The 23,278-nt window shown below is 41.1% G+C and overlaps 1 protein-coding gene across 1 annotated transcript in view; it reads left to right on the top strand.

The window, feature by feature from the left end:
* Positions 1-218: 218 nt before the first annotated feature.
* Positions 219-23,278, top strand: part of LOC146361246 (fibronectin type III domain-containing protein 4-like) — a 51,675-nt gene continuing 28,615 nt past the window's right edge. Inside the window, exon 1 of the mRNA XM_084920595.1 lies at positions 219-1,103. Within this exon, the coding sequence (XP_084776721.1) occupies positions 1,019-1,103 (85 nt within the window). The 5' untranslated portion in view covers positions 219-1,018. The remainder of the gene's footprint in view (positions 1,104-23,278) is intronic.

Genomic DNA, 23,278 nt, shown 5'->3' with positions numbered 1-23,278 from the left:
GAGGGTTAAACAGCACCCAGTTTAAAACCAGTCAGAGGCAGATGGCCTCGTGGCTGTACTTGTTGATCTCTGAAGGAATGAATTCAGATCAGTGCTGCGAGGCTTATTACATAAGCAACAGTTGGCACTTCAGAGCGCTCGTCTCTAGCAGCTTGCAGGTTATTCCGCAAACAGAAACGCACCTCTTCGTCCTCTCCCTCCCTCCCACCCACCTTCCCTCTCTCGCTCTCCTTCCTCCCCCTCCTCATCCTCATCATCCTCCATGCTCTGTGTAGTGACAGGATTTGTGTCGGTGCAGATCGGCTGTGTTTGCGGCTGACGTGAGGAGTTCCCGGCTGAAGCTCCTGCGCACACACACACGCACACACATATATTTTCTGATCCTCAGAGGTTCCCCGCAGTCTGCCAGATTTTAAACCAGCCTGCGGTTCTCCGGATGAGACGGGACCACCTTTTGGGCTCCTGCGTCCTCCTGTGAGAGACGTCGGGAGCCTCGGCATCAGCCCCTCCGTCCTCTTATGTATCCACACGAACCCCGAATGAGCGCAGTTTCTCCTCATAAATGACCGAGCTCCGACCTTCCACCTGCTGCGAAGAAATCTCCGACATTTAACCAGAAACCGCAAGACACGGAGACTACCTGTTAGCTTCTCCCACCCCCTCCACCTTCTTCTGCTCCTCCGGGCTCCGCTCTGCGCTTTTCCGTGCCCTCGGTGAGAGAGCAGAGGCTGGGATTTAGGCTGCACACCTACTGACCTACTTCGCGCAAGTTGGGAGTCCGACCAGTGCGGTCTGGCAAAACTGTGCCCTCCACAGCAGCACCACCAGCAGCAGCAGCAGATGACGGGTGATGTGGAAACAGTGGTGACCCCGTGGCGAGACCTTCAGTAAATAAGCAGCAGGGGGAGGTGGGGTAAAGGAGGTGAGAAGGTGAGGAAGAGAAGAAGGCGTGCAGAAGGAGCCAGAGGTGGTGGTGGTGGTGTGTGCGTATTTGTGCGTGGAGACACAGGAGGAGGTTATGACCGTGTCTCTTCACCTGGATCTCGGGCTGATGCTGCTGCTCCTGTTGGCCTGCTGGCAGACCCCGGGGATGGTCGGAGGAAGTGAGTGTCCCGTTTTCCTTCTCTGTGTCTCATATTTAATCTAAATATAAGAAACTTTAGGAAGCAGTGACAGGATTGGCACAAACAGCTGGCATAACTCACATAATTATGACATTTTTACGGCATGATGGGACACAGGTGTTTGAACACGTCTACCACGCTGTTTCTCTCCATTTAAGCTCATTTGAAGCAGCTTTGTCTTTTTTAATCAAGCTGCGTTCAAAACTCCATTGGAAAAACATCGAATTTTTAAAAAGCCTAATGTCCTTGTTATATCTGAGCAAGGACAAGAGCCTCGTTTTGCTTTGGCTCTAGAAATACCTCCGTCTGACTGATAAGAAGTAAGAAGTGGAATGGTGATTTAAATGCAGTGTTAAAAAAACAAAAAACCCTACATATATATATATATATATATATATATATATATATATATATATATATATATATATATATATATATGTATGTATGTATGTATGTGTATATATATAGATATATATATATATATATATATATATATATAGATAGATAGATCTATCTATCTATCTATGTGTATATGTGTGTGTGTGTTAATCATGATAAAAGAAGAAATAGGAAGAGAATGAGTCCAGTGAGCAGGCACTAGGTCTGCATTTTGCACAAAAAGCTTTTATTTTTCTTTATTTTCATTCTTTTGTATGATCTGAAAGCAATCATGAAAAGGCGATACTGTTCACGCGGTGTTCTGCACAGAAAATGGACAGCTGAAAGCCCACACATCATCATTTTTAAGCTGCAAAAGTTTGCAAAGATGCCAAACACAAATAACAACCATCAGTGTAAATACCATGTGGGACAAAAGAGGGAAAACCTGGATGTTAGCCTGTAAAAACTGGTGATATATGCAGTAATAATAAGCTGTTGGCCCTGAAAGATGATCGATATTTCGTTATCATCTACAGCTTTAAGTACGTGACAGCGGTGCGACTCTACATTGACACACTGCTTTGTGTGTCCACCTGTTTGAGTTGAGGTGAGTGGAGCGTTTGCTGCGCTCTGTTTACGCCTCATATTTCAACTAGACTAACAGCTGTTGTAAAAGTGTCCCAACCTTAATTGAATGCCTATCAGGGGATTAGAATTTCAAAGCAATCTCTCTCTCTCTCTCACTCCTCCTTTGCTCTGTTTAATTAGCTGTTGCAGGAATGCACCTAAATCACCCAGACCACTGGTCACATCCCCCCTCCTCTGCGCCTTCCCATGAGGTTTAATCCAAAGTAGCCTTTGGCAAATAGCACCAAATTAACATGCTTTTTTTTGGATGAATACCAAAGAGCAGCTAATCTGCGCTTACAAGGTTCTGTATCGATTTATCCAATGAGCTGCTGTGTCTTTATATCCCCCCACACGGCCTTTACCTGCTCAGCTCACGTCACAGACGTCATGTCTTTATGGGAGCTCATCAACCACGCTTCGTTTTCCTGCTCTCTGCCACCCATTAATTTTAAATGCAGATTTCCAGTCATGACAAACAGCTGCGGGAGGAAGCCTTTTTTTCCCTCCTTCACCATAAATCACAGACAGCGGCACTTCAGGAAGCGACCGGCGTCTTATTTTAAAAAGATTGATTCATGACTTTGAAGCAGCAGGTGAAATTACACCTGGTTATAGCTTTGTGTAAAAATATTTGTTCTATGTTTTATGAGATTGAAAATTGTGCTTTTTCAACAAAAGGCTTTGGCTAGCAGAACAATCTGTGTTCAGTGTGAGTTACATTCTTAACAATGCATTACCCGCACACGGGGGATTATAATAAATGAGTTGCTTTATCCTTTATGATTATGTATGTTCTTGTTTTATAAGTATCTTCCTTTGCATACCTTATATACCCACAAAGTCCATAAAAAGAGGTGGATGTTAGCTTATCCCAGACTCTGAGCAGGATTATAAGCAATGTTAACTGGCTGAAGAGTCTTCAGTCAAATAAAAAAGATTTTAACACTGAAACAAATGGAATTTGTTCACTGGGCGTTAAACTAGGGACCAACCTGAATCAGAAAATTAAAATTCCAACATGTGCAAATCTAAAGTCTTTGCTCAACAGGCATGATCAGTCATTTTTGATCCAATTTATGTCTTTGTTTGAAAGTAAAAATGAAAAAATGCATCCCGGGGATTAGCTCTGCCAGGACGGCCTCATATTAGCTATTTGCTGATATATGAGTATTAGCCGATAGTAAAAATCTAAAAAGCAAATGATGTTGAATAGTTTCACAAAACGCATGTTTGGGAGACCACAAATGACAACCAGCTGCCAACTCGAGCAGTTTCGGGCATGAACATGTAATCAACCACTTTTTGGGTCAGTAAAACAATTATATCATATTAGTGTTACGACATGTAAGTAAGAACTCATAAATAACTACACATATCAAAAAAATTATTAGCTAATGTATTGGATTTTTAACCAAGTATCGGTATCACGCTCAGTATTGGTATAAGGATCAATATCAGTATTAGGTATTGGTATCTGTATCGGTCTTAACTTTTCTATGTATGTTGGGCCCTGCAGGGGATTATGTGGAATGAGTTACATTACCCACAGTTAATATTTTGTTGTGGTGGTGCCGTCATGTTGTCATCCTGACCACAGATTGAAGATGGACGTAGTCACTGCTACATCTCCCGACAGTTAGTGAAGTCCTGTTATGAAGGCTCGAACTGAGCGTCTGGCTCTGAAGCCACACACTGCTCAGCTAACGACTTGTGCCTGACAAGTCATTTAACATGTGACAAGTCTTCATTTGAGCATGACCATCTCTTTTTTCTTTGTATGATTCTGGTCTGAAATGCTGATTTATCAGCTGCATCTCCTGATTTCAGGAATCTGCTCTCTGGTGTTGCTGCTCTAACACAGAGAGATAAAGGTCTTATTTTAGAGACCTACCGAGTCTGCCTTAGGAGGCTGCAGGTTTCTCAGCTAGGAGACAGTGCATCGTGTGTTTTCATTTTTGCTTATTTTGTTCTTCACATGCGTATTTGTTTTGTTTTTTCACTCACTTTTAACTTTTGCTTTCAGTAGTTAGCATTAGGCACTAAAACCTCACTTGGTTAGGTTTAGGAATATTGGCAAATGATGAGTTGGGAGTGCCAGATCTTTTTGCTCGATGCCACAACCCTGTCTGTCTGGGTGCACGCTCGAAAGGACACCTCATGCATGAACCTGGATGCCTGTGGTTCTGACAAAATAACGATATGCTTGGCCATAGCGGCATATTTGCATCACTGCAATGGATGCTTGACGGCCAGTACTACACAGTGATCTCCTTCTCCTACATGGTTGTATAACCATGCAGAGGAATAGCTTATGTTGATTGTGAGGTCCCAGATTTCAACAAACATTGGAGCTAATTTTCATCTTACGAATTAAGAAGATGCTTCAGCAAAATGTGTTTCTGAAAACCTCTGAGGCAAGAAATTCGCATCGCTTAGCCGTCTTTTCATTTTAGCCAATTTTTTGCTTAAGTTGTCAACCTTCAAATAATATCCCACATCTAGAATGACAGACTAAAATTAGAATATGTTATCCCAAGTCTTATTTATTAAGGAAACTGAGAAAACAGTTACAGGTCAAAGAGTGTCTAGTCTAAACTAATTTGGATATTAAGAGTAAATGTGGGCGATGTGCAAGGTCAGTCTACTTGCATTTTTTTCAAAAATGAAAATTTAAACACGTGCAGGTTTGTGTCCTTTGCTTAAGCTGCACATGCACATGCTCAGCTGATATTTTGAATAGTTTGGGGTGACATTTTAGTCTTTGTACCAGCAGAGAATTCAGCAGAGGCCACTTTGTTGCTTTATTTGGCATGCACTCAGTGTCTAGTTCTGATTGGCACTACTTCAATATGAGTTTGTTATTGCATCTGTACTCTACAGTGATTACAAGCTAGGATTTCTAACAGAGGAAGGAGAGTATTAGCCACACTTTTTAATATAAGGCAGTCCACTGTGACACCACCAACAGCTCTGACCTTCATTATAAACTTATATTTAAAAGGCCAGTGTGTGTGCTCTGTAAAGGAGTCGCTATATTTGAGCTTTCTTTATCGCGTGGCAAAGCTCTAGCCAGCTTACGTGGGATATGGCTAAAAAGTCTAGCCAAGTAACTGGACCTCGCACGACAATATTTTTAGTCCGTATGCTGTCAAAGCCAAGAATAAATTCCTAAGATTTATTTGCAGTTGTGTTTCTCTCTGTTGCATCTCGCCGCTCCCTGATGAAAACCTCGGGAGTGAGACGAAAGCTGTCCTACACGGGTCTTCAGAAAGGAGAACAAAGCAGAAAGATGAGCATAGAGCTTGTAGGGGGATCATAAAAATGCACCAACTGCAGACACAGGAGGTATTTATTTTAAAAGGAGCAGGGTAAAGTGCTGTTTTATTCCAGCAGCGAAGCCTCTCTTTATACTCATCTCAGCCTCACATAACTGCCTCAGCTCAGTGCTGATTGTCCTTATCTTTCCATGGCAACCTGATGATTTAAATGAAAATTCACACAGAATTACCAAAATTAGACAATGTAACACTAGAAAAATGTTGCTTGGTCTGATGAGTCTCGGTTTCTGCTGCAACAGTCAGATGGTAGGGTCAGAATTTGGTATAAACAAGATTAATACAAGGCAGGATGGATCCATGCTTTCAAGATTCAGGCTGCTAGTGGTGGTGGTGTTATGGTGTGGGGGATAGTACTAAGACTCGTTGCCAACCATGTCCACCCCTTTACAGTTTACAGTTGCTAGGCCAGCAAACGTAAATTGCCATTCTCATGAAAGGATTCCTAATAGGACATGCAGGGCACACGCCCAGGGGTAAGGAGGACTCGTAGTGTCAGCCGTTAGGGTTCAATTAATCTTTCATAATCACGAAGAAACATAAATGTATGGAAAGCAACAAGCATAGCTCTGCCACGTAGATAGAGAAACAAAATGATCACAAAAACTATCACAAGAGTAGTGCACCTGGTCACATCCAGACATCCAGTGAATGACATTTACACAAATAGTAACAAAAAAGTCACTATTTGAAAATTTCCCCAAAGGTGACAATATAAAAGTTACACTAAACAGGAAAGTAATGCAAGAATATAATGGAAAGCACAAAATGTGTACAAAGAGGCACAAAAGTAATGGAAAACAACACAAATGCACAGTGTAAATAGAACATTTAAAATAACCACAAAAGCTGAGTGTCTCCGGATTCATTAAACAAATGAAAAAACAACAAAAAAATGAAGTGTCCTTGTAACAAATATATTGAAAAGCAACACAAAAATGACCCTAAATTCATCATAGCGAGACACAGAAAGCACAAAAAATAGGGAAAAGAAAAACAAAATAATCACAAAAAAACGTTAAAAAAATGCACAAAGCAACAAAACAGACAGTTGTAAAAAAACAAAAAAAACAAATGAAAAATCATGCAAAATTATTACAAGAATGGAAGGCATCCTAAAAAATGAGTAGTGGCAAAGAATGACAACAAATAGTAACAAACTGAGGCAAAAATGATGGAAAAATGACACAAAAGGACTGAAAAGATTTGCAAATGGTTCACAGAGAAGGAGAAAATTACGTTGCGGGAACACAAAATTATCACAAGCATAGCAGAGCCTCCGTGGTACACGATGAAGACATCCGAAAACAACAGTCACAGAGTGACCAGAGAGAGTCACTGATGGATGAAAATTGGCACAAAATTACAAAAAATAGTTTGAAAATGAACAGAAAGGAACACATACAATATTGTGCAAAAGTTTTGAGTCAGCTGTCATTTCTTTATATTTTTCCTTCCAAGGTGCCAGACTTTCTCTCTCTGGACCAGTAGTTCTTAAAACTTTGTGGAGGTTTTCCAGTGTGTTTCTTTTGGCTACTTTTCCACTCATTTTTAACCCAGTCCAGTCCCCCAAGTATTTTGGGGGGCTTTTTTGTTGAGCCACTTAAAATTGATGAATTATGAACACAGAAAAGCGCCATCAGATTTTGATCCACTTTGTAATACCATCTGGTAAGTATCTGATGAACAAAAGCAAGATTTTTTACCATGACAATGCAATAAAATAATACCTGGATAGAAAAACACACTGTCAACATTATTGAAGCAGTGTGGGATCATGTTGACAGAGAACAGAACAAAAGGCAGAAACATCCAAAGAAGAGCTTTGAATGTCCTTCAAGAAGCCTGCAGAACTATTCCTGAAGACGACTTAAAGACATGACAAGAAAGCTGCCTAAGAGAGTTACGGCTGTGCTGAAGAATAAAGGTGGTCAAACCAAGTATTGACTTTCAGCTCGTTAAAATTGCGCAAATTCTGTTGGGGTTTTTTGCCTTATATGTTTGTACGTTTCGATACATCCTAAGTTCCTGTTTTCTGAGCAAAACATAAAGAAATGAGTGGTGAATCAAGACTTTTATGGAAATCAACACAAACAGTTGCAAAGAGACACCAAAGAAAGTTAGTGCAGCACGAAATGACCTCAAAGGTAGCCAGGGACAGAAAAAAAACACAAAGTGAAGCAACAACAAGTTTCATTCTGTCTCGCTCTTATGTAAGAGGAGTGAGGGGAACAATGTCTCATAATGCACTCATACTGTATATTTAATCAGTATGGAGAGGATGTTACTATATTAGATCGTGCACATCCACGGACATCCATCCATCTCAGAGAGTGGTAGGGAGCCATTAGTGAGATTAGGCTGTCTGAGTCAATCGTCAAACTGTTTCTTTGCTGTGATTTACAGCTGAACGTCCGACTCGAGTCACACGTCACAGAGTACTGTACTCCAGGACGAGCGGAGGTAAACAGCTGCCATCTCCGGACTTGTTTTTGTTTTCATCTTGTGGTCCTGCAGAGAAACACGAGGTCGGAGGCCGACGAAAAAATCCACGTTTAGTAGATTTGGCTTTCGTCCATTTCATAGTACAACACACGGATACAGCACCGTGTGGAGAGATCAAACCACAGTGTGGGTGGGTTGTTTTTTTTTACTTCAAATAAGGACGGGAAGATGAGGGAAATTCTCCAGAGTGAGCACATCCAGGCCGAACTTCACATCTCTGTTAAATTATCATTTTATTTTCCTGTTAAAACCCGGATTAGGATTACTGTCTCCAAAACTCAGCACAAGCAGAGCTGTGAGAGAAACTCCAAGACCTGAAAAAGGGGTTATTATTCTGCATTCTGAGGTCTGCTTTGGAGAAATGCAATAACGTTTTGTGGCATTTATTAATTCCACGGCTGCTTTTGAAGGAACGTGCCACAAAACTAATTACCTTCAGCCTTTAGCAGGTCAAACATGCTGCTGCAGGCTCAGAAGGACACTGTGTGCAAAAGGAGATGCCAGACATGCTTTGACAAAAGAAGGTATCTGAAACCCTGGGATTGAGAACAGGCTGCATTTTCTTGCTGATAATTGGCAGCATCAAACATGCATTTCTTTTTTACTTTTTTGAAAATCTGTAGAGGGAAAAAAAGTTGTGCATTTTCTCCTTTGCAACAAAAACCTATTTTAAAATGTTGACTCCAGAACCAAAGAGGTTTTTTTCAACTTATTTTGCTCAATACTGCAGTTTGATATGACAAGAACAATAAAAAAAACCTCCAATAAAACATAAACAAATGGCAGCAAAGAATTGAATTAAACAGGAAGAACCTAAATTACTGATCATGAAGCTGTAGACCAGGGGTGTCAAACGTACGGCCCGCGGGCCGGATCAGGCCCGCAAACGGGTTTAATCCGGCCCAAGAGATGATTTTGTAAAGCATAAAACTGAGCTGATGAGCGCCTCTTTTATTCATTATTTACATGCTCCCTCTTGGTCATATCAAGGGCGTAGATTTGGCATGGACGGAAGGGACATGTCCCCACCAATATCCAGCGATTATTGAATTTATTCCCACCAATAATTTGATCTCTTCGAGTAAAGAAATCAAACCCGCTAGAAAGAAAAAAAAAAGATCTGTCAGCGTCTCATTCACCCAGCGGTGCAGAAAGAGTTAAATTACGTTCTCTACTGGAGTCCTACCTCATGTGACAAATATGGCCAATGTGATTGGCTGTGCCATTCAGGGAGCTCTGTTTAGTTTTAGCAGTGGCAAACCTGCGCTGCCAGGACCTGCAAGGAGGAGAGGAGGACGGCAGCAAAAAGGAAGAACCTGGATATAAGAAAGTATTTTTCAAAGAAACCTGTAAGTCACTTAAAGTCAAGTTCACTTATAAGATGTGTCATAATAACGTTATAGGCTATGCTAGGTTTTGGCCCACATCAGTCTAAAAGTATATGTAACCATGAATAAGTGTTTTGGAAACTAACTGCACAACAGGCAGCACTATTAGTTATCTCGGTCTCAGAGTAGCATTTCTAATTTTGATTGAAACTGTCAGAGAGCCTCGAGCAAGCCAGGATATTAGTTTACAGAGGCTGTACCATGTCCACCAGGAGAGACTGGACAGTATAGATGTAAAACAAATATGCCAGCAGTTTATCTCAGTTAACGAGAGGAGAAGGCATGTGTTTGGCTCCTTCACATAGTGAACATTGAGTTGTTGTGTCCCATGTCTGTTGCTGTAACAGTAGTTCATGTTTAGAATAAAAAATCCCAGCTCACTGATTTGATAGTGTGCCTAAAATGTTGCATAATTTTGCTGAGAGATCTTTTACTTTGTGGTAATCTTAGATGACTAGTTTTATTGACAAAAACCACCAGATCATTCAGTTTTCCCTTAGTGCTAATGTATAAGACATGTTGGTGTACTCTAACTGAAGTAATGTTGTTAAATCCTTAAAGTCATATTTTTTTATTGTCATGACTGTATTTGAAGCTATTTTTATTTTTCTATGATACCTGATTTGTATGGAATATGGCTGAAGTAAACTAAAGTCTAAAATACTTAGTCATTTGATTAATAGTAATTTAACATTATATAATTCAAATATAAAACTATGAATTGCAATTTTAAATGGTTTAAAAGCATGTAGAATAGGCAAGTATATTTCTCCTTTTATCAAGAAGCAAAGACAAAAAGGAAAAAAAAAAAAGAAACAGGGCAGGGTTTGGTGGTTGAATCATCCGTCCCCACCAATGCCAAAACCAAATCTACACCCTTGGGTCATGTATTTCGAAAATATAATATAAATATTCACTGTTATGCCGATGACACCCAGCTCTACATTTCTTCTAAACCCAATTCATCCCTCCCACCTACCGCCCTCTCAAACGGTCTTATTGAGATTAGATCCTGGTTCTCCTCCAATTTTCTCAAACTTAACAGTAATAAAACTGAAGTTTTACTTGTTGGTACACCATCTATCTTAACCAAATCCCACAGTTTTTCCATTAACATTGAAAATTCTCCTACCCTTCCCTCCCCTCAGGTTAAGAGTTTGGGTGTCATACTTGATAATACTCTTTCATTCCAGTCTCACATTAATTACATAACCCGGTCTGCTTACTTCCACTTACGTAATATTAACTGACTCCATCCCTTCCTTACTCCCCATGCTGCTGCCATCCTTGTCCATAGTCTTATTACGTCCCGTATTGATTACTGCAATTCCCTCCTATTTGGTCTCCCTGAAAGGTCCCTTCATAAACTCCAACTTCTTAAAATTCTCGGGTCATAATTCGTACTCCGTTAAGAGCTCATATTACCCCAGTTCTTCAGCAGCTTCACTGGTTGCCCATAAAAGCCAGGATAAATTTTAAAATCTTACTTCTTACATACAAGTGTGTCCATAAATCTGCTCCTTCATATTTGTGTGACCTGCTTCATATCACCACTGTTTCCCGCCCTCTCAGATCATCATCTGCTATTCATCTTACTGTTCCGTCCTCACACCTTATTACTATGGGGAACAGAGCTTTCAGTCGCTCTGCTCCTCGGCTCTGGAACTCTCTTCCTCCAGCCATAAGAAATATTGACTCCCTCTCCGTATTTAAGTCACAGCTCAAAACACATCTGTTTAAACTGGTTTATTCACTTTAGTGCTTATTTTATCTGTTGTCAAGCTCTGTTTTGCAATTTTAACTTATTTTATGTATTTTATGATTATTGTTCCTTTTTTAAATTTTGTTCTTTGTAAGGTGACCTTGGGTTTCTGAAAGGCACCCCAAATAAAATAAAAAAATGCATTATGAAAATGAGCTGCAATTTTTCAAAAAAGAAACTGCTGTTCCAATTGCGTCCATTGGATGGCGCAATAGCAATTGTGAGCTACTTAGTTTTGCCTGCGAAATTTAAACCTGATGTGCTTTGGCACCCTCATTGACCCAATATGTCTCTGTCAAAAAAGAGAAAAGTGGATGCAGAGTGTTCCAAGAAAAATGGTCATACTCCTATTTATTCAAGGAAGTGAATGGGAAAGCTGTATGTTTGGTGTGTTCCCAGCATGTTGCAGTGCTGAAAGAATATAACCTCTGTCGCCACTGTGTGAGCCTTCATGCCGATAAATATGACAACTTTCAAGGACAGTGGAGAAGAGAGAAGGTGAATGAACTGTTGGCGGGTCTGAAGAAACAGCAGTCTGTGTTTACTCACAGCCATCAGTAACACTGCAGTGAAAGCTAGCTACCTTATTGCTAACAAAATTGCACTAGAATTTGTAAAAACATGTATGATGAAGGCATCGGAGATTGTGTGCCCTGAAAAGCGCCAGGCCTTTGCAAATATCAGCCTGGCAAGAAACACAGTTGCCAACAGGATTTCTGATCTTTCAGCGGATTTGGACAGCCAGTTGAAGCAAAAAAGTAAAGTCATTTATTGCGTTTTCAGTTGCAGTTGATGAAGGCACGGACATTACAGATGTTGCACAACTGGCAATTTTCATCCGCGGAGTTGATGACACATTGACTGTCACCGAGGAGTTCGTGGAGTTGGTGCCGATGACAGATACAACGACTGCAGCTGATATTTTCACCGCACTCGTCGGTGTGCTGGACAGGGTCGGAGTGGACTGGTCCCGCGCTGTCAGCCTGGCTACAGATGGTGCGCCCTCAGTGATCGGGAAAAACGCAGGCGTTGTAAAAAAGTTCAGAGATAAAGTCCAATCTGCAAATGGAGGATGTGATTTTTGGACTTTTCACTGTATTTTGCACCAGGAGGCTTTGTGTTGCAAGTCACTGAAAATGGATAACGTCATGAAGGTGGTCATCCAAACTGTTAATTTCATCCGATCCAGAAGCCTCAATCACCCTCAGTTTGACAGCCTTCTCAGAGAGAAAGACCACATCATGCCGGGTCTCTCTTGGAAATGAGATTTTTAATCTTAATGAGATTTTTTTACCTGGATAAATAAAGGAGTAACGTTTCTTTGATTTACAAGAAGAAATTGAACAGTTTATGGAAGAAAAGGGCAAACCAGTGCAAGAATTTCATTCCGCAGAATGGATGCAGGACATTGCATTTATGGTGGATGTTACAGAGCGCCTGAATAACTTGAACAAACAGCTGCAAGGACGCAACAAAGTTGTCACGCAGTATTATGAAAGCCTATGTTCTTTCAAGTTGAAGTTGTCATTGTGGGAGACGCAGCTCGCTGGTGGTGATGCAGCTCACTTCCCCTATCTGAAAAATGTGTGCACGACCCAAAGTGTGGCAGATACGAAGCGGTTCAAAGATAAAATAACGGGACTGTTAGTGTTCACCTGTTTGGTGAACTGGAGAAAGACTCACCGTGAATCCCTCTGATCTGCCTGTCAGGATCCAACTTGAAATAATAGACTTGCAGTGTGACTTGGATTTGAAGGCCAAATTTGCCGCAGCTGGCTTGAACACATTTTTATCAGAATCTCCTGCCAGGTTACCCCAGCTTGACAGCCCTCGCTGCAAAACTGTTGTGCATGTTCTGAACCACATATCTTTGTGAGCAAGTTTTCTCTGTAATCTCTGTAATGAGCATAAATAAAACAAAACTGCGCTCAAGGCTCACGCACAAGCACTTGAATCACATCCTGAAGTTAGCTGCCGCTCAGGATGTGACGATTGATATTGATGAGCTGGTGAAAGCTAAACGATGCCAGGTATCAGGAGTCAAATAAACTATGCAACCCCACTGAAAGTGTTGCATGAGACACCCTGATGTAGTTCTGTGATCTGTGATATACTTCTGTGAATCACTGAGGCACTTTGTGCTTGTGTGTTCTTTGTCCTCAGAACTTTCAAATAGCTTGAAATGTTTTGTAATTAATAGCTATGTTGTGCCTGTACTATTTTGAACATACTGTCCACAGGCTCTAGCTTTATTTTTTATGTTGATCGTATTAAAACAAAGAAAACAATCTGAAGTTGTTGTTGTTTTTAAGTTATATATACAGTGATTTTACCAGTCCGGCACACTTGAGAATAGACTTTTCTCCATGTGGCCCCTGAACTAAAATGAGTTTGACACCTGTGCTGTAAAGAGTTAGCTTATTCCACCCACCCTTTTTACATAGCATATTCTAAGCGGTGGCACTTCTATTAATATACAGGATGGGCCATTTATATGGATACACCGTAATAACATGGGAATGGTTGGTGATATTAAAGTCCTGTTTGTGGCACATTAGTATATGTGAGGGGGCAAACTCCTCAAGATGGGTGGTGACCATGGTGGCCATTTAAAAGTCGGCCATCTTGGATACAACTTTAGTTTTTTCAATAGGAAGAGGGCCATGTGACACATCAAACTTATTGGCAATGTCACAAGAAAAACAATGGTGTGCTTGGTTTCAACGTAACTTTATTCTTTCATGAGTTATTTACAAGTTTATGACCACTTATAAAATGTGTTCAATGTAGTGCCCATTGTGTTGGATTGTCAATGCAACCCTCTTCTCCCTCTCTTCACACACTGATAGCAACACCGCAGGAGAAATGCCAGCACAGGCATCCAGTATCCGTAGTTTCAGGTGCTGCACATCTCGTATCTTCACACCATAGACAATTGCCTTCAGATGACCCCAAAGATAAAAGTCTAAGGGGTAAGATCGGGAGACCTTGGGGGCCATTCAACTGGCCCACGACGACCAATCCACTTTCCAGGAAACTGTTCATCTAGGAATGTTCGGACCTGGCACCCATAACGTGGTGGTGCACCATCTTGCTGGAAAAACTCAGGGAACGTGTCAGCTTCAGTTCATGAAGAGGGAAACACATCATCATGTAGCAATTTCAAAGATCCAGTGGCCTTGAGGTTTCCATTGATGAAGAATGGACCCACTATCGTTGTACCCCATATACCACACCAAACCATCACTTTTGTTGTTCCAACAGTCTTGGAGGGATCCATCCAATGTGGTTCAGTGTCAGACCAATAGCGGTGGTTTTGTTTGTTAACTTCACCATTCACATAAAAGTTTCATCACTGAACAAAATCTTCTGCGTGAACTGAGGGTCCTGTTCCAATTTTTGTTTTGCCCATTTTGCAAATTCTGTGCGCCGATCTGGGTCATCCTCGTTGAGATGCTGCAGTAGCTGGAGTTTGTAAGGGAGCCATTTGTGAGTAGCTAATATCCGCCGAAGGGATGTTCGACTAATGCCACTCTCCAGTGACATGCGGCGAGTGCTACGCTGTGGGCTCTTGCTGAATGAAGCTAGGACAGCCACTGATGTTTCTTCATTAGTGACAGTTTTCTTGCGTCCACATTTTGGCAAATCCAATACTGAACCAGTTTCACGAAACTTAGCAAGCAGTTTGCTAACTGTAGCATGGGAGATGGGTGGTCTCGTAGGGTGTCTTGCATTGAAATCTGCTGCAATGACCCGGTTACTGCATTCACCAGATATCAACACAATTTCGATCCGCTCCTCACGTGTTAACCTCTTCGACATGTCAATGGCTGTGAACAAAGAGAAACTTGTAAATAACTCATGAAAGAATAAAGTTACGTTGAAACCAAGCACACCATTGTTTTTCTTGTGACATTACCAATAAGTTTGATGTATCACATGGCCCTCTTCCTATTGAAAAAACAAAAGTTGAGATGGCCGACTTCTAAATGGCCACCATGGTCACCACCCATCTTGAGGAGTTTGCCCCCTCACATATACTAATGTGCCACAAACAGGACTTTAATATCACCAACCATTCCCATTTTATTACAGTGTATCCATATAAATGACCCACCCTGTACATCATCAAAAAAAACAAAAACCAAACAAAATAATAACTCCATTGACTCCAACATGGTTAGCCCTGATTTTCCACATCCGGATGAGGTTGATTGGCTCTAAATTAATTCTCAACCTCCTTGTTCACATCTGTAATCCGCCTGCATTCTGACAGTTCATGTTTAAGCAGGTTTTGGTACGTGTTGACAAAAGTATTGTAGAGGACAAAAGAGACCCTTTTAGAAATCTACCTAAAACAGGGGTGGGGAACTCCAGGCCTCAAGGGCTGGTGTCCTGCAGGTTTTAGATATCACCCTGGGTCAACACACCTGAATCAAATGATTAGTTCATTCTCAGGCCTCTGGAGAGCTTCAAGACATGTTGAGGAGGTAATTTAGCTGTTTAAATGAACTGTGTTGGGTGAAGGACACATCTACAACCTGTATGACACCGGCCCTTGAGGCCTGGAGTTGGACACCCCTGATGTAAAGAGTGAACAGTGTACAGAATCTGAGGAATCAGATTTGAATAGACATTGTCTATTGTTTGTTATCCATTTACCGGATACCCTGGATTAATTGGAAGCCCCCCAAAATTGGCTGTTGGCTAGAGGCTAAAGAGGTGTCCACACAGGAAGTGACTGCTCATTGCGCATCACTAGTCTCTGGTTACCTATAATTACCAACCCAACCACAGATAAGCTGGAGAGGGATGGATGGTTTGTTGTATAGATGGTCGGTTGGTTGGATAGATGGATGGTTGGCTCAGTTGGATCATACCTCTTATACTTATAAATGGGAGAGTCACTTTTTCCTTGACAAGAAACTTGAAAATTCTAAATACATAATTGTGCATACATAATTGTAATTACAGCAATAGTTTATTTATTCTAAATTATCAGTAAAAATAAATAAAGCTTGACTAAGCTGGACTTAAATGTAGTTAAGCCCTTAATCAACCGCTGTTTAGCTCGTTTCCGCTTTAGGGGCGTTTTTGAATAAAAAGAGTTGAGTGCTATTGACATGTTTTTTTATTAAGTCAGTTTATTTTATTGCCTGTTGTGTATGTATAATCTTAGAAAACAAATGAAAATCTCAAGTTAGGATCATTTGAAACACAGACTTTAAAAGCAGCCAGATGTGTCCTGAAATATTCCAGAAGTTAAAAATGGATGGTCATAAATATGTAATCAGACAAACCCGACTCAAACATGAAGGACAAACAAGGGCATGTAGAAACTGTGTGTGTGTGTATGTGCTCTAACATCCACCTGATCACTGCTGTATTTCATCATTTAATCAATATCCACATACTACTTCCCCACCCCCGTTGTCCCTCCACCCTCTCTCCATTTTTTTTCCTTGCACATTGATCTTTCTCCCCCCCCTCCGTCCATCCATCTCACTTTGCCCTTCGTCTGTCTTTTCTCTCCAAAACCAAAGATTGAAAACCCCGCCGTCCCCATCTCTTGATATCTGCCCAGGATAATTGCTCTTTCTTCTCACTCTCCCATCTCTTTTCCCCCCCTCCTGACTCATTCATTCCTTGCTCTGTCATATTCCTGTCGTCTTTCATCCACCTCTCTTTCATCTCTCTCTTTTCCTGTCTTCCTGACTCCATCCAAGCCTCCCCTCTCATCTCCTCTCTTCTCCTGTGTATAATGTAATTGCAGAAGTCTATTCAGTGTGTGAGCACTCCATTGCAGCGCTGGCAGATGAAAGCGGTTGGGATTTAGCAACCGTAGCGCGATGGGAGTTCGGGGGGATCTTGGCTGTCACTGGCAGAGACAGGGAGGGTGTGAGGAGGAGGAGGAGGATGTGCTTTCACCGCATATTTTCATTACGTGTACATGTGTTTGTTTTTTTAAATGCCTAAATACTGTCTATTTAAAGTCCTCATCTGGCATCATGTCCAGATGATCCATGTGGGCAAAGGTTTGTGGACAAATGTATGTGGATAATAAGGAAATCCCTTAAAATTAACTCCAGAAGAAGCTTGACGTACAAGAACTTGAGTGGCCTTCAGTGTGCTGACCTCAACCCTTCATAGAACCATTGGGATGAACTAGAAAACTGACTGAAAGCCAGACCTAACCTTGAAATATAAGAGATGAAAGCATGAAGTGTTCATAAAAGTCACCAATTGGAGACTTTACTGTCTAATGTTCAAGTTAACTTTAAGATGTTGAATGTTTACGATGAGGGTTTTCATCATTAACGTCTTGCTACACAAAATTTGATCTGGAAACAGTTATGCTCAGAAGTCTGTGATGGGTTTGAGTTCTAATTGGCCTTGAAATGACTTATAGAGTAAGGTGCCTCCATGTGAAATAAGCAGCTCCAAGTCACACTGATGGAGAATTGTTGGATTTTTCCTTTAATGACTCTGAAGCAGTCTTGGCAGGCAGGTCTGTATATATCCTGCAGAGCGCGGAGGAAGGCTGGCTTGCATAATGAGCTGTGGTTAGCTTGTTAGCTTGACATTCATGGTCACAGTCCACAGAGCCTGACAGGATGCTCTGATGGTAGGATAACTTTGTGGTGAAAAAAGCCCTGCACCTTTTTCAAGGTGGGAATCGCCAAACTGACATGGATAGCTGTGTTGCTGGATAAAGGCTGGATCCTAAGACTAAACCTACTACTGTACCCAACTTTAGACGTGAATTACTTAAATACAAAACACAGATCGGAGATCGGGAAATCTTCCATGGGGGTCTAGTTTTGGTAGTGCGTATCCCATCCTGAACCTGTCAGTGATCTCACAAGAAGCTCACAAGGATTTTTCCCTCAATTGCTTTCCTGTTTTGCTCTAGTTTCATAGAGCTCCTGTACAACCACATATATTTTTGCCCAAGTTAAAACATTTTCAGTGGATGTGTTTTTTTCATCTCCTACAGCATGTTCTCATTGCCTTTGCTGCTTTAAAATGTGCATCTCATCTGAAGAATACCACAGGCTGCTGTGGCTCATTGAGAGAAAAAAATCTACAACTATGGTCACATATGTAACTGTAATCTTTGGATATTCACCTAAATGTTTTAGTTTTTTTATAAAGCAAGAGAAATTGAAAAACATCTGTTTTTTCAGGTCCTCAGCTGTAAAGTGTAAATGCTTTTTTCTGCACCCACAGTCTTCAGTTATCATAGAGGGAGGAATTTGTCAGAAAACGAGCACACTGGCCAACTCTAACGCCCACAGCATCAGGAAATAGACCAGAATTCAATGCAGGCACAGGACAGTTTGAGTAAAATGCTGCTTTTTCTCAACTGAAAAAAAAGACTCCCACCTACTTGTGCTTCTTGCCATGCTTTCATTCACTCCACCTACACATGATGGATGCAACGGATTTATAATCCTTCCTTGTCAGCTGTCAAAGGGCAACCAGGGAAATGTAAGAAGTCACAAATGGAAGCAGACAAGGGAGACAGAAGGAGCAGGATTCTGCCTTATCGCAGATTGATGATCGTTTTGCGTCATGCTACAGACACTTTGTGGATTTTTCCCTTTAACCACTCTGAAGCAGTCTTGGCAGGCAGGCAGGCCTGGGTGTCCTGCAGGGAGTGTGGGAAAGCTGGCTTGCATAATGAGCTGTGGTTAGATTGTTAGCCTGAGATAGAGCTTGACATTCATGGTCACAGTCCACAGAGCCAAGCCAGATGCTTTCGGTTTGGAGAGTTCTTGTCGTGCTCGGCTCCTCCGCCAGCCTGGGATTGAGTTGTGTCCTTTGTTGTTGTCTTACCACAAAATAAAGGCAGTGCTGGCATTTCTGTTTTGGTTGTCGTTCCTCCAGACAAGGTGGCACTGACATGAGGATTGCGTAATCAGGCTAGAGACCAGCGCTGTGAGGCTGTAGAGAACTAAAGTGGGTGATCGCCAGCTTTTTAATCACATCAGTCAACTGTCCCATTACTTTCTCACGCTATCGATGCAATACTTTTGTTAAGAACCTTAATTAAAGCTCACAATCTCCACTTGAATTGTGTTTTTAGTGCTTTAGTAAAAAATAATTGTGCTGGTGTGAAGCTGCAAAATCACGAAAACTGCATCACTGTCCATCAATGGAGAGGACTTTGGTAGATTTACTGAACAAAATCAGGTAACTGACCAACCTGATATGGTCAAATTTAATCTATGAGAAGGCTCCACGTCCACCCTTCTACAGCTGTAACACTTGAAGTAACGCCTCCACCAGGTTTTAAGTTATTGGCATTGATTGTTTATCACGAGGACAAGCACAAAAAGCTGGCAACAGAAGATAAGTCGGGTAATTATTACCCAGTATGGAAACCTGTTCATGAGAGAAATATCCAGTTATCTCAAATATGATGTTATTTTTTTAGCCCAGCATCACACAGAATGTGCCTAAAATGTCATTTGCAGAAAAACATAATGAATTAAATAATGAGGATGTTTCAAAACATGACCTTTGTATGGAGAAAACTGCAGCCCTCATTAAATAGTTTTGCCTCCTCTAAGCAGCAAAAATTGCCCCCCCACCACCTTCTCTCCCGAGAGCAATGATGGCAGAGAGAAGAAGACTGCTCAGAGGACAGTTGGATACCAGCATAAACAACATATACGATTCAAAGTTAATGTAGTTTAATGGAAAGCATGCACAAATATGGATCTCCGGTGATTAAATTGATTCAGCATGAAGCTACATGTTCAGACACTTGTCTGATGATGTAGTAGTAACGTAACTAAGGCTAAGTCATCCTCAAAGGAAATGAAACACTCCAAAAATAATTAACAAAAGGCAGCGTTGTGTTCACTAACCTAAAGCTGAATCACTGCAGAGAGTGCACACTGCTGGTTAGTGTCATTCCAAAATGACAACATGCTGCTGCACACTCTGCGATGAACTGCACTCTCTGGTACACAGGTTCAATTGATTATTAACACAAACATCTAATTTCCCAATCACATGGCAACAACGTGATGCATTTAGGCATGTGGACACTAACAAGGTGACCTACTAAAGTTCAAACTGAGTATCAGAAAGGGGAGGAAAGGTGATTTAAGTGACTAGTTGGTCTTTGAAGCAGATGGCCTACAACAGCAGAAGCCCGCATTGGATGGCACTTCTGTCAGCTAACAACAGAAAAATGAGTCTACAGGTTACCTAAAATTAGATAACAGAAGAGTGGAAAAAAAAAAGTTGCCTGGTCTGATGAGTCTCAATTTCCTTTGCAACATTCAGATGGCCCCGTTATAACATAAACTAATTGTGGTATATCACATCTTTGGAAAGCTGAGTTCAATTTCTGTAGCCACACTCAGGCCTGATTACTGCCACACCTATTCTCAAACCAAGAAATCATGTAAATAGGACCTGTTTGACAAAGTGGAGTAGACCAAAAGATCCTCAAAAGCCAGACATCATTTCATGCTGTGGTGTGCAGGGGGAGCAGCACAGCAAAGAAGGACTCATCCAGGCTGGAAAAACTGATCAGGAAGGCTAGCTCTGTGGTCGCATGAAGCTGGACACTCTGGTGACAGTGGCAGAGAAAAGGACACTAAAAAAAAATTGCTGGACATTATGATCAATGCTGGGCATCCTCTGCACACGGCCATAAACAACCAGAGGAGTCTGTTCAGTGACAGGTTGCTTCTCCCAAAGACAAGAACCAACAGACTTAAAAACTCCTTTGTCCCACATGCCATCAAACTGTTTAACTCCTCTCTGGAGGGGAGAGGGAGGAGAAACAGGAGGACAAAGGAGGGGGGAACAAGCAAGCTGTAGTGCCTCTTCACTTCACTGTGCAATACTTTTTGTGCAATACTTTTTGTTAATAGTCAACGGTGCAATAGACTTCAATACTTGAAATGTGCAATTCCCTTGTATTCTTATTCCTATTTATACTATTTATCCCTTTCGTATATTTTATTTATATATGTATATATATATAATATTCTGCTCACGTTCTGTAACTCCTGTCGGTGCTGTGCTATTGGAAACCGAATTTCCCAGAGGAACCCACCTGAGGGATTAATAAAGTTTTATCTTATCTTATCTTACGATCCAAGCAGTTTCAGGAACAAATTCACTGAGATCTTTTAGTCTGGAAAAGCCATTTCCAAAGCTGTGGGACTCAGTGAACCACAGTGAGAACCATTATCCGCAGATGGAAAGGTGGTGAACCTTCCCAGGAGTGGCTGGCTGACAAAAATTTCTCCAAGAGCGACTCAATAACTCATCCAAGAGGTCACAAAAGACCCCAGAACAACATCGAAAGAAATGTAGACCTCACTTTTTAATTAGTTTTTCTGCAAAAAATATTTGATGTCCAGAGTAGAGGTTTGCTCAGATTTAGTTTGAAACAGTAGCACAGAAGTCACAACATCCTGACCATGGTAGTATAAAGCTACTTAAGACACCATTTCACACACCTTAATCTATAAGTTTTTTGAGTACTGCAGAAACAAATAAATGCTGGTTTGCAGAAAGTAAGAGTCACGGATTTAGTCTTTAGTTTGACTCAGTTTTGCATAAAAATGATTGAAAACCATAATTTTCTCCTCCACCATGAAATAAGAGGTTGCTGCTCTTGAGTAAAATGCAGTTTAAACTGAAGCATAACAATATGCTGCATCATTTTTCAGAAAGGAATGCAAGTTAGTGCTGTGTAATGCAAAATCGCAGCATTTTAATGTCCTTTTTTTTAGCCTTGATGTCCTAATTGGCTGCTGCGCTGATTCCTTTTCCCTCATCATCGTGTATTTGTGTCTTTTCCATACTACAAACACACACCAACAGACAAGGACACACACTCTACCAGCGGGTGCTCATTAATTGCTTTCTGAGGATGAGAAAACTAAAGAGAGAAATGTGGGGTGCTATTCCTGTCCCGCAGTAAAGGAGGAGGAGCTGGAGTGGGCAGACTAGACTCATCGATGGCTTTTGAAGTAGTTATTGAGTCCATTAGATGTTTTATCATCAGTAAGATGAAAGTAGGGATGGCTGCTCATCTGTCATTTCCTTTCATTGTTCCAGGGTTTGTCTTTGTGTCTCTCGCTTTCAAACTTTCTTTCTCTGACTTATTTAGAATTCTTCTTGTTTTTACTTTCATTTTTTTCCTGGAAGTTTTCTGACTCTAAATTTCACTTCTTCAGCTTTCTGTGTTGTTGTGTTATGTATTCTCTTTTTTCACTTTTTTGAAGCTCGTTTCATCTTGTTTTCTGTCTTTTTAACATGTTTTGCTTGTTTTTTAGTCTGAAGTATTGTGGAAAGTCTCAAGTCACCCGTCATTTCTTTGTGTTTTCCTAGGAAATTGTGGAATAGGTTCAGCAATGTATAGAAACATGTGCAAATTACATTTATATACAGTATATAAAGCAAAACCTAAGTTTGTACAATTCTATCAAGCTTGAAAGTCAACATTTGGTGTGACCACCTTTATTCTTCAGCACAGTCTGAACTCTCTTAGGCAGCTTTCTTGTCATTTCTTTAAGTCGTCTTCAGGAATAGTTCTCCAGGCTTCTTGAAGGACATTCAAAGCTCTTCTTTGGATGTTTCTGCCTTTTGTTCTATTTTCTGTCAACATGATCCCACACTGCTTCAATAGTTGAGGTCCGGGGTCTGGGGAGGCCAATCCATGACTGATAGAGTTCAACTGTGTGTTTTTCTATCCAGGTACGACTTTACTGCATTGGCAGCGTGTTTGAGATCATTGTCATGCTAAAAAATGATGCCGGTGCCAATCAGGTGCAGTTCCAGATGGTACTTCATGGTGGATCAATATCTGATGGTACTTTTCTTTGTTTATAATTAATCAATTTTGACAAGATCTCCAACACCACTGGCTCTAATGCAGACCCAAACCATGACAGAGCCTTCACCCTACCTCCTCCATACATACTGTTAGTGATTAGTGACTCATCACTCCAACAGTTGCCACTGATTTTCAGTCCAGTTCTTCCACTGAGACCATTTCTGATGAAGCTTTAGTGAACAGTAGCTGAATCAGCTGAAGGTTCAGATGTGTCTCACAGGTCTGTTTCAGGTCTTTGCTGGGTTTTTTACTGTCTCTTAAGAGAGTGACTTTCAGAAAAT

Source organism: Perissodus microlepis, chromosome 23, assembly GCF_051167445.1.
Source record: "Perissodus microlepis isolate ML-2025 ecotype Zambia chromosome 23, ASM5116744v1, whole genome shotgun sequence".
NCBI classification, from domain to species: Eukaryota; Metazoa; Chordata; class Actinopteri; order Cichliformes; family Cichlidae; genus Perissodus; species Perissodus microlepis.
This window is presented reverse-complemented; position numbering and strand designations above follow the sequence as displayed.